The following is a 12,515-nucleotide window of genomic DNA, read 5'->3' on the forward strand; positions in this document are numbered from 1 at the left end:
GTCATGTGATAGAAAATGAAGGAGGGGTAGGCAGGGAAGACTTCTTGGAGGAGGTGACATTTAAGCTGATGTTTGCAGGATAAAAGGGGCCAGCCAAGGAGTGAAGGGAAAAGCATTCCTGGCAAAGGGAACAGTAAGTGCAAAGGCTCTGGGGAGAAGGAAAGAGCGTGGCATGTGCAAATGAAAGGAGGCCAGTGTGGTGGAGCACAGACTGGACACAAGATTATTTGGAGAAGGAAGAAGAACCAGGTTTTGCAGGGAGGGGGCACCTTTTATTTTTTTTCCTCAAGTATCTTGGGAAGCAATTAAAGAGTTTTAAGCAGAAGAATGACATGATCCAGTGGGATCAAGGAAACCAGTTCAGAAGCCGAAGCTAAGGTGGACTAGGGAGGTGGCAGTAGAGAGGGCGGAGACCAACAATTCAGGAAACATTTGGACATAGAGATGGATGTGGGGTGAGGGTAAAGGAGAGCTCCGTGTTGATTTCCAGGTTTGGGGCTTGACTGGGCAGGGAGTGGTACGATTTACTGAGATGGCAAAGCCCGGAGGAAAATGAAGCTAGAAAGTCGGAATTGAGAATTCTCTTCCAACGTGCACTTAGACGTCCACATGGAGAGGCCCAATTGGCAGTTGGATGTGTGACCCTGGAGCTGGGGAGAGGGGTGGAGCAGATGTGCCAATTGGTGTTTTCAGCAATAGGACAGGATGATATCACCCAGGGAGAGGTGAAGGTAAAAAGAGAAGAGGGTCCCGTGTTTAGAGTTGAACTGAGGAAGTGGAGGAGGCAGAGGGGACGGAGGAGAAGTTAGGGGACAGGAGGAAAACTAGGAGCGTGGCCTCTTGGGGTTCAGGAGAAGAGAGTGTTCCATGACGGAGGGCACGGGTCACCTTTCAGATGCTGCAGAGAGAGTGAACAGGATGGCAGAGAACTGTCCCTGGAGTTGTGTAGATGGAGGTCACTGTGCCCTTGACAAGTGCTTCAGGGGATCAATGGATTGGAGGTTAGACTAGAGAAATTTGCCACGTGATTGGAAGGTGCTGGAATGGAGTGTATGCAACACTTTGAGAAGGTTTGTTAAGAGAGAAGGTGAGAAACGTGGCAGAAGGTAGAGGAGTGTGGACACCCTGCTTTCTTCTCCGAATAGCATCACGAGCACTTTCTATGTAGATTCATAAGCGTTTGCATGATCATTCTCACCCGACACGTGGTGGCCCATGGATAACTCACGTGCCCATCCCTCGTCTTATAACCATCTTGCTTCTCTCCAACACTTCACTTTCATAAACACCACTGCAACAAAAACCTTGTGTGTGCATCCTTTTTACGTTTGACCACATAGTTCCCCAGGATCACTGTCTAGACATGGAACTTGAAAAGAAAAAGACATAACCTGGAAGTTCTTCACAGACTGTTCTCTAGTAACCTTTTCTCGAAGCCACAATTACTCCTTCAATTAGCTAATTTAATTCTACAACTAAAAGAGAGCCTAGAAATCAAGTTCCATTGTTTTTTAGCTGGAAGTTACTAAAATAAAAGAAGTATTCAAATTATCCGAAGCTCAAGGTACATTCCAGTGGGTTTCATTATTTTTTTCTTTCTTTCTCTTGACCATTTTCCTAGTCGTTCATCCCTTCCTGCTGGCACCTTCCTTGCCCAGGTTCTCTCTCTCTGTCTGTCTCTCTCTCTGTCTTTCTCTGTCTTTCATCTCTCTCATCTTCCTCTCCCTATCTCCCTCTCCCTCTACTTATGCCTAGCTCTTATGTACCCTTATCAATTCGTCTAGTTTGCCCTTTGTGAATATATCTGAGTATTTTTAATGAATGATTAAGCTGTGGACAGATTTAGAAATATAGGCCTATATTCAGCAATGTTATAGAAGGCTTGCTGTGTCCAAAAAACTGTTTTGGGTGAGCGAATAACAGAGAGGAAGAAGCATTTTCCTTTTAAGTAGAGAAGGAAGAGATGGATCCTTGAAAGCTGTATGCAGCATAGAAAATGTCTAGAGACCAGGAAATATTTGTAACCAGTTTGCACGTCTGCCTTGTCTTTGCCGTGCTTGGCAGGGTTACCTGCCGTTCACATCAAATATGTTTTTAAAGATCACCTAGTGTGTTGCACGTCTGCCTGCGGTGGCTTTTAACTAACCAGTCTTGGTTTGTACACAGGTGGGAGTCTTTAGTCCTTGTGCTGATGTATCTTATCTACATTGTCATTATGAAGTAAGTAAAATACCTTCTTAGTTTCTTTTCCCAAACTGTTTCCTACATCCAACATTAAGTGACAATATGGAAAGAGGAACCGGGGAGAGGGCAGGTATCCGGCTGGTTTTCGATGCATGCCATCACGGACTCATTCGGTTCCCTTGGCAACCTGCTATGATTCACTGCAATTTTGATTAGTAGCAATAGCAAAGAGGCTTCCAACACAAATGTCTGATAGAATCAAAGTTCTAGTGTTTCATTTGAGAAAACTCTCAAACCCTTGCCCCTCTTCAGGACCTGGCAACCTAGCTTTTGTCTGTTTCTTCCCTTTCTTTCATAACAAGAAAGGACGTAAAATTAAATAAGTTATGCTTCTGTATAGGTGGCGGGAAGATGGGACCAGAGCTAGTTAAGACATGACTAAAACTATGGATCAGATATCTTTGGGCTTTCGTTATTCATATTGTAATAGTCATCAATTACTGTGTAACAAATGACCCCGAAACTTAGTAGCTTAAAACCACGAACATGTATTACCTCATGCAGTTTTCGAGAGTTAGGTATCCAGGAGCAGCTTTACTGGAGGGCTCTAGCTCACAGTCTCTCATGACATTGCAGGTAAGAGGTTGGCCAGGGTGGCTGTCCTCTATTTGACTGGGGCTCCAAGATGACCCACTCACACAGTGGGTGAGTTGGTGCTGGCTGTTGGCTGGAGGCCTCAATTCCTCAATTCCTGGGCCTCTCCTTAGGGCTGCTTGTGTGTCCCTACACGCGGGAGCTGGCTTCCTCCAGAGCAGGTGATTCAAGGAGAGAGCAGGAAGGACCCTGCAATGCCTTTTACAGTCTAGTCTCCCAAGTCACACACCACCATTCTGCCCTGTTCTGTTTGTTGGAAGTGAGTCACCTAGTCCAGTCCACGCTCATGGGGTCTACTCCACCTTTTGAAGGGAGGAGTGTCAAAGAATTTCTGGATATATTTTAAAACCCGCCATATCATATGTTATTTTTCCCCTTGGAGTCTGGGCAGCTTCCTATGTGTATCAAGAATTCTATTGCTGATGTTTCCCATACTCTAAGGTAAAATGTAAGCACCATGGTTGTGAACCTGCTGGTTCATCTTTTTGCAGAGTAGCATTGAGAGGAGGAGCTTATAAATAGTGCAGAGATGTTCCGTGCTGCAGCTACCTGCCCCCATGAGAGCTGTTTCTTTTACTCTAAATTAGCCCATACTTTCCCCAGCATATGTGAGTGCGGGAGTGACTGCCTTCTCTAGGGGGCAAGAAAGTAGAACGCTATCAGAAAATGCCAATTTGGACATATCAGGTAGCAGACTGGAATTGGCATGTCAAGTTTTCCTTGCTGTTGAGGGCTGAAAAAAGTTAATTCCGGCCGCTAGTGGCTGAGAGCCCTTGGGAGAAATCACTGTGGCCATTGGCAAATGTCACGTGAACAGTGAAGGTAGGAGCTGGCTTGGCTGATGCCCAGGGTGGGCTGTAAGCCATCTGCCACCAATCCACTCAATATGGCGTCCAGCCTTCACCTCAGGAGCTGTCCAATGGTCAGCGTGGACCCAACATCTGGGTCTGGTTACTGGAAGAAAGCATTTCTAGAGTAGAACCTTAGCCAAACGTATCCTGGTGTGGAGTTACCATGAGGTAATTGACAAAGAAACCAGATACTTTTACCACAAATCACCTTCCGTTTAAAAATACCAGTAGATGGGATCTCATGAAAACCAGAGTTGGCTTAACGGCTTTCCAAAGTTTCTAGACTCCAAAGGAAAAGCCTTTAAAGATAGGAGCAGCCATCTCGCTCCTCTTTCTCTCTAATAGCAAAACGATTAGGGAATCACTGCCGCAGTGGGGAGGCCTCAGTGACACACATCTTCCTTCAGCGTTTTTCATTTGATTATTTCACCTTTTCTTTCTTTTTTTTTTTTTTACTTTTTGAGCCTTTAAGTTTAAGTCCCCAAAGAGTCAAGTCCTCTCTTCCCTTTTGGAAAGGTGGATCAGTCGATTCTTCCAGAAGAATTGACTGAGTGTCTGCTATATGCCCAGCATTAATCTTGGGTTTAAAGCTACACTTGGGTAAAAGCATGTTCCATACTGAATTCACTGAGGCTTCACGGAATAAGGAGGTCTTCAAAAACAGATTTCGTCCAAAGGAAAGGAAGATTGAGGAATTTTGCTAGTATGCACGCTGAGACCACTGCACCCTCCACCAACCCATCATAAAGCCCATGAGTTGCTGGCAGGGCCTGTGGACGTTAAGGTAACGCAGTGAACAGTTTCTCTGCTGTACCCCAAACCAGGCCCCCTGTGAAAGCTGATGAGGTGTGTTTCTGCTGACGGCTCAGCTTTACCAACCTTCCAGCTGTTCAGACCAGCAGGATACAAATAAAATGGAGAATGGCAGCTACTGTGCTCATGGAATTTTCTGCATAAATTCTGGCCTTAAGTTCTAAATTGAAATTTCTGCTCTTTAGCCACCCCCCTCTGCAATCAGAGGCTTTAATCATTGGGTTTTATAAAATTTGATTTATAAAATTGCATGCTTCACAATAAAATAGCGTCAGGGTGCAAGCACAAAATTTAAAACATTCAATTGAAAATATAAAACAGAGCAGCAGCAGTTAAAAACAGCATATATTAGAATCGTCAGCTGCCTCCTGGGTAGATGGCTTTAAAATGACTTTAAACATTCTGTCTGAAGGTCAAAAAGCAATTTCAGTTTGGCCAGATAGGTGGAAACCTGAAGGGAGCATGAGGCATACCTGGCCTTGGCAAGGACTGATTTCTGGACGACTGGGTCGCTTCTCTGGGATTCGGTCCCCAGATGCGGCAGTATGACTGGAGGTTAAGATCAGGTGCTTCACGTTCAGCCCTGGCCACAGATCCCACCCCGCCACTTAGCAGCGGGACCTGGGCCAAGTGATTCAGCCATTTCGAATCTCAGTTTCCTCTTCTACAAAACAGGGTTAATAATACTTTCTATCTCAAAGCTTTTTTGTAAGGATAGAATGTGATGGCATAGTTATTAACCAATATCTAGTTTCAAGAAAGCTCTTATAATAATAATATACATAATATTATTATACTGTTATTCAAATCCAAATAAATTATAGTACATAGTTGTTAACTTGAAAAGCAAACCTTCATGCAAGTCAGTATTTCTATGGGGAAAATGGACTCTGAGGGAAAATGGACTCAGTCAAGATTACAGAAACACATCCTCTCCCCCATAGGTCTGTCAGCAGGGCAGGGCATTCTTGTTGAGTTTACAAAGTGGGGAGACCTTGTCATTAAGAAGGTTGACTATATACAGCAGTCAACAGAATAGTACGGTGAACCCATGTGCTCGTCACCAGCCCCAACAACCATCACCCACAGTCGCTCCATCCACACCCCCATCCATTTCCCTCCCTCCAAAGATTTGAAGCCCCAGACAGCGTACGAATTCATCTACAAAAGTTTCAGTATATGTCTCATTTTTAACATAACCACAATATTATTATCACACATAAAATTAATGCTAATTCTTTAATAGAATTAAATATCCAATGTTCAAATTTTCAGTGGTCTCATAAATAATTTTTAGTCTCATAAATGTCATAAATATTTTAAAAATCAGAATCCAAATAAATTCCACTTATTACAATTGGTTGCTCCATCTTTTGGATCTCTTTTAATTTATAAATTTACCCTCTGTTGGTTTTTTTTTCCTTGCAGTTGACTCTTTGACAAAGTTTGATTATTTGCTCTGCAGAGTTTCCCATGGTTTGGAAATTGTTGGTTACATCCCGTGGTGTAGTGTGGCCTGTTCCTCTGACCTCTGTGTTTCCTATATGTCAGCCATTGATCTGATTCAGACCAGACTATGTCCCAGGTGGTGCTGAGTTCTGCCATCAGCAGGCACATTGATGTCTCCTGTCTCTCTGTTTGTGATGTCGGCAGCCACTGACGCTCAATATCTGGCTCCATTATTTCATTAGGGTTGCAAGATAGTCATGTTCTAATTCTATTCCCCGCCTCATAAACCCTGAGAGTCCCCCAGGATTGGCCTGCCCACTTTCCTTTTCACAGCCACCACCATCACTTTTAACTAGTTTTCTGTTCTCCCTCGTGCAATGTAAGAAGAACCACAGGCTCCCAGGGTGTACAGGAAGGGGCTTGTGGAAGAGAAGGCCCAGCTACAGAGGACACCTCCATCTGTAGCATGATGGTTGTCATGCCCCCATAGGCCCACCCACCCACGGCTGCACTGACTGAAGAACAGGCACAGGATACAGTGGGGAGAGACTCCATGGAGCCTCATGTCTGTAGCAGCAAAAGGGATGAGGAAGAGGAGGGGAGACAGCCTGAGTGGCCCGCCAAGTGGCAATTTAGAGTCTCCGTGCCTGGCTGCTGTTCCTATGGGAGGCCAGAGATCAAGCTGGTGGGACACCTCAATGGGTCGTCCCCAGGGCAGTAAGCCATGCAGGCCTTTAGGTCTTTGAGTGGGGGAAAGAGCAGCCCTGGCCCACAATGCCCTGGAGACTCTACCCAGCTGTCTTTGCGCAGGGGTTTTCTAGGATTCCTCTATGGGAATTTTCAGATACTAAAGATAAAGGGACAAGAACTTTACCCGCCAGAAACATCCTAGGAACTGGTATAAGTGTCTTCCCTTCTAACACACATTTAATGAGCACTGCACAATGTTTTCACTCCGTTGTTCTAGAGAATCATAGACCAGAATATTTTCATAAAGCTAAGAGCCCATCGGACCTGGAATTATGGCACTACAGTAACAGATTCACAGGATTCCAACCTGTGACCTCAGGAAACCAAAGACAGACAGAGACCTAGACTGCAACCAGCCTATAACATGTAGTCCATGACACACAGCACTGGGCAGTGTCATGAATGAGACATTTTCTCGTTCCCCCACCAAGCCTGTCCCTGACGGCTAAGGCCCTGGAGACATGGCCCAGAGAAGGTAGACCTTGCCCATCCGCCCGAGTCTCATCACAGCCCTTCCATGCACAGACTCCAAGTCAGGGACTCAACCCAGAGGTGCTTCCGTTGACATTGAAGAGGTTGCAAAGAGAGCAGTGTGTCACTTTTTCTTTATGTAATGTTGGTTTTCTTTTCATTTACCATATCCTTTAATTGGAAAATGGGACAGGTTGCATATTATGAGGGGTAATGGGATGAAAAAAATAACAATACAGTCATGCACTGTGTAACGATGTTTCGGTCAATGATGGACCGCATATACAACAGTGGTCCCATAAGATTAGTACCACACAGCCTAGGTGTGTAGTAGGCTGTACCATCTGGGTTTGTGTAAGTACACTCTATGATGTTCGCACGACGACGAAACTGCCCTACAACTCATTTCCCAGAATGTATCCCCATCGTTAAGCAATGCCTGACCGTAATAACTTGAAGCCTGGGGTGCCTCACAATGCATCCAGACTGAGAGAGCTGCTGGGAGCACACAGGGGGAGGTGGGAATGGAGGAACAGCAAACACTGATGGGGCTCTTTCTGCTTGTTACATTGTTCAGATATAATGCTTGCATACATCAGTGCTTCGAAAGGAGGACGAAAGGTGCTGGAAACATGGTCAACGGCTTGGCCAACAATGCTGAAATTGATGACAGCAGCAACTGCGACGCCACTGTGGTGCTACTCAAGAAAGGTAACCGAGGAGACTGCGTTCCAAGAGTGCTAGGAAACCAGCCCGTCCGCCCACTCTCACTGCCACACCTGGGGTCGGAGAGGACGCTGCCTGCCCCAAAGGAGACTAAGGGAGAGAAAGTTCCAGTCCTCTCTCCCTCCCTTTGGCTACCTCATGGAGCAGTCTCATACCTGGTGATGAACCGACTCAGAAAGCCCCATGGGATTTCTTGGGCAAAACATTTGCTGGGAGTGATACAGGAAAATTAGGACAGGATGGTGAAGGAAAGAAGGCCACGGGTTTTGAGGTATTGACTCTGTCACATTGTGGATGTGAGACCATGAAGCAAGTTACTTAACCACTCTGAGGCTCAGTTTTCTCTTCTGAAAACCGAGGATAATTTTTGTAATGAGTAAAGGAGATAAAGTATGTAAAATACTCCATTAATGATAGCTGTTATTAGAATATTATTATATCCAAATTCACTTTCAGGCTACATTACCTCAGTTTCTAAGCTGAAAAATGACAGAAGATTACCTTTTCTTTTCAAAGTAATTCTTATATTGAATAGATTCTTATTAAGCAATTGATATACTAAGAGAAATAATACAGCACTAATAAATAATGTTCTTTCTTAGAGGAACACAAAAGTATCGTTTACTTTTGCCTAGAATGTTTCTTTTTCATTTAATTTTTTTTTTAACTTTCCCCTTGAAATGTGTGAGTTTATTTCTCCGTGGTTCCATATGGTTGCTTTGCAGGAAAGACAAAAAAGAAATTAGAAAATCTATAGGTTATTTTCAAATATGTGTCTGACTTTGAAAGATGTGGACACTTATTAGATTTTGAAATTCAATTATTTGATATACTTTTCTGACTAATTATGTGCATGTTTAACAAAAGACTTAGGAGTATTCAGTGCCATCCCACATAAGGATTTCATTTCATTTCTTTTCTTCTGCATAGATTTTAACCATAAAAGGAATACTCTTAGGGAACCAAAGAGGGCTCCCTAATATTTGTCAGTGTTTCCAGAGCTCATTTCATGGTTTAGTGGCTTGGAAAACAGGGCTGAGAACCAGGAGAGGCTGTGGCCAGGTACCTATGAGCGTGTGCTCATGTTGCACACTCATAGAGAGGGGGCTTGGGCCTTGGTGAAACTTTTTTTCAGGCCTGCCAGCAAATCATTACACAGGATTTGTCCCAAGCCCCGTCTGGACCTTGGGCCTCTGTATTGTGGACAGCTGACCCACCCACCGCTCTGTCAGCCCTGCTCATAGGCTGGCCTGCAGCAATGTGTACATTTCCCCACCATGCCTTCTACTTCGCACTAAAGTCAATTCTGCAGCTTTTAACAGCTCAGTATGAACATTGTTGACGTTTGAAGGATGTAAAGGGTTGCCAAAGATTATTGGAGTCTTTCCTAGGCCCCAGATCTAAGTGGCGAGAAAAGCTTCCTTTGAGGACAGGGAGAAATTCTCTTACGTTACCACTTATTCTTACCATGTTAGGGAATGATGCGTAAATTGTTTCAAGTCATTTCAAAAGAGGTCTTAATGAGCCCCATGGAAAGCAGATTTTGACTTTTCTCCAAATTTTGCTCACTACAACCCTCCCTGGATGGATGGATGGAAGGGTGGATCAGTGGGTGGATGGATGGAAGGATGGATGGAAGGGTGGGTCAGTGGGTGGATGGATGGAAGGATGGATGGAAGGGTGGGTCAGTGGGTGGATAGATGGAAGGATGGATGGAAGGGTGGGTCAGTGGGTGGATGGATGGAAGGGTGGATGGAAAGGTGGGTCAGTGGGTGGATGGATGGAAGGATGGATGGAGGGGTGGGTCAGTGGGTGGATGGATGGAAGGGTGGATGGAAGGGTGGGTCAGTGGGTGGATAGATGGGAGGGTGGATGGAAGGGTGGGTCAGTGGGTGGATAGATGGGAGGGTGGATGGAAGGGTGGGTCAGTGGGTGGATAGATGGAAGGATGGATGGAAGGGTGGGTCAGTGGGTGGATAGATGGAAGGGTGGATGGAAGGGTGGGTCAGTGGGTGGATGGATGGAAGGATGGATGGAGGGGTGGGTCAGTGGGTGGATGGATGGAAGAGTGGATGGAAGGGTGGGTCAGTGGGTGGATAGATGGAAGGGTGGATGGAAGGGTGGGTCAGTGGGTGGATAGATGGAAGGATGGATGGAAGGGTGGGTCAGTGGGTGGATGGATGGGAGGATGGATGGAGGGGTGGGTCAGTGGGTGGATAGATGGGAGGGTGGATGGAAGGGTGGGTCAGTGGGTGGATAGATGGGAGGGTGGATGGAAGGGTGGGTCAGTGGGTGAATAGATGGGAGGGTGGATGGAAGGGTGGGTCAGTGGGTGGATAGATGGGAGGGTGGATGGAAGGGTGGGTCAGTGGGTGGATAGATGGAAGGATGGATGGAAGGGTGGGTCAGTGGGTGGATAGATGGAAGGGTGGATGGAAGGGTGGGTCAGTGGGTGGATGGATGGAAGGATGGATGGAGGGGTGGGTCAGTGGGTGGATGGATGGAAGAGTGGATGGAAGGGTGGGTCAGTGGGTGGATAGATGGAAGGGTGGATGGAAGGGTGGGTCAGTGGGTGGATAGATGGAAGGGTGGATGGAAGGGTGGGTCAGTGGGTGGATAGATGGGAGGGTGGATGGAAGGGTGGGTCAGTGGGTGGATAGACAGAAGGGTGGATGGAAGGGTGGGTCAGTGGGTGGATAGACGGAAGGATGGATGGAAGGGTGGGTGGGTGGGTAGATGGCTAGATGGAATGAAGGATAGATGGGTAGATGGGAGGATGGATGGAAGGATGGTAGATGGATGGATAGTTGGGAGGATGGATGAATGGAAGGAAGGAACAAAGGAAGGATAGATGGGTAGATGGGAGGAGGGAAGGAATGGGGGGAGGGAGGGAGGAAGGGAGGGAGGAGGAAGAGGGGAGAAGACTGAATGAATATCTCTTTCCTAGCCTCAATGTTATTTTTATTTTATGTTTTTAATTTTCTTAGCCAATTTCCACCGCAAAGCGTCAGTGATCATGGTAGACGAGCTGCTGTCGGCCTACCCACACCAGCTTTCTTTCTCTGAGGCTGGCCTTCGAATCATGATCACCAGCCACTTTCCGCCCAAGACTCGACTCTCCATGGCCAGTCGCATGTTGATCAATGAGGTATCTGGGAAAGTCCTTTAGCCACTGGAGAGGGGTGGGAAACTTTGGGAAGCGGGGGACGTTTCCAGGTCTGAAAGTGGAAGCACCTAACTCAACATTTAACACAATTATCTCCCTCAGCCACTTCCCAGCATCTTTGCTCCCTGGGCCAGCTATGCATCCTGCTCCTTGCTCTTCCTCCACACGTTGAGAGACATGGTCGGGCTCCCAGTTATGTAGAAAAACTCTTCTGTCCCCTTCTACCTATTTTTTCTTTTTATCTTCTATTTGAGTAAAGCTCTCTAATGTAAACTTGTGCAGAAGTAGTTTCTAAATCAGGGTTACCTTAGTTTAAAGTAATGCAGAATCTCTGACCTGAATTTTTCTATGTATTCGTTTCTCTGGAGTGGCAGCCTTATTGATACACTAGTCCAAACACATTTGTGTGGCTTTCTCACACATGGACTGAGGGATTCCCACAATCTGGAAACGAAAGATAACACCACAGTGCACAGGGAATCAAGAACCCTGATAGAAAAGAAGTGTACGTCTGAGACATAGAAATTTTCCTCTGAAGGTATTTGCAAGTTCCAGTGGGTCATAAAAGGCTAATCCTTCCACCCAGAAGGAATTTGTCTGAGTTAGTTATTACTTTGAGGAATCCCTTAAGACTTGACTGCAGAGCCTCCTGGAAGCATCTCCTTGCATATGCCCTGGAAAGATCCCACAAGCTGGTGTTGTGGGTATAAGGATTTACAGTCCCTCTGACCGTGGTAAGAATGTGCCTTTCTCTTTTCAGAGACAAAGACTGATAAACAGCAGGGCTTATGCCAATGGAGAATCCGAGGTGGCCATCAAAATCCCAATCAAGCACACCGTGGAGAACGGGACAGGGCCCAACAATGCCCCAGACAGAGGCGTGAATGGGACGCGGAGGGACGATGTTGTTGCCGAGGCCGGGAACGAGACAGAGAATGAGAATGAGGACAATGAGAACAATGAGAATGACGAAGAGGAAGAGGAGGATGAGGAGGATGATGAAGGACCATACACACCATTCGACCCGCCCTGTAAGAGGTCCTATGTCTGGGCTGGGGTTGGGAGCTATATTGAGGCCACTGAGTAGATGCCCTTGACTTTGAAGATCTTTCTGCCATTAATTCAAAGAAATATCTCTATATGAAAACAAAAAGATTTATATTATTTCTACAGTGGGCAAGACTCTGTTGTAGAGGGTCCAAAGATGACCAAGATAGTGACACTTGATCATTGGTTGAAATGTGGACACTTTGACCAAATATATGACTTTTTGGCATTTTGTGGAGCGAGGCCCTTTCTTAGCTGTTCTGCGGGACCTTTGGGTGCTAAGGACGAAATGCACGTGACCCGCATCAGCAAAGCAGCTTGGAGCTCAAGGGCAGAGGCACTGCACCCACCTTCACCCATCCCGTCACAGGGGGCAGGGGAGCTGTCCTGCCCCGGCCAGCCCT

General features: G+C 46.1%; 1 protein-coding gene across 1 annotated transcript in view; it reads left to right on the forward strand.

The window, feature by feature from the left end:
* Window positions 1-12,515, forward strand: part of SLC24A3 (solute carrier family 24 member 3) — a 476,071-nt gene that overhangs the window by 427,958 nt on the left and 35,598 nt on the right. The window contains exons 9-12 of the mRNA XM_058563309.1: window positions 2,167-2,220; window positions 7,750-7,883; window positions 10,886-11,046; window positions 11,825-12,095. Coding sequence (XP_058419292.1) covers window positions 2,167-2,220; window positions 7,750-7,883; window positions 10,886-11,046; window positions 11,825-12,095 — 620 coding nt within the window. The remainder of the gene's footprint in view (window positions 1-2,166; window positions 2,221-7,749; window positions 7,884-10,885; window positions 11,047-11,824; window positions 12,096-12,515) is intronic.

The sequence above is a fragment of the Diceros bicornis genome, chromosome 19 (genome assembly GCF_020826845.1).
Source record: "Diceros bicornis minor isolate mBicDic1 chromosome 19, mDicBic1.mat.cur, whole genome shotgun sequence".
NCBI lineage: Eukaryota > Metazoa > Chordata > Mammalia > Perissodactyla > Rhinocerotidae > Diceros > Diceros bicornis.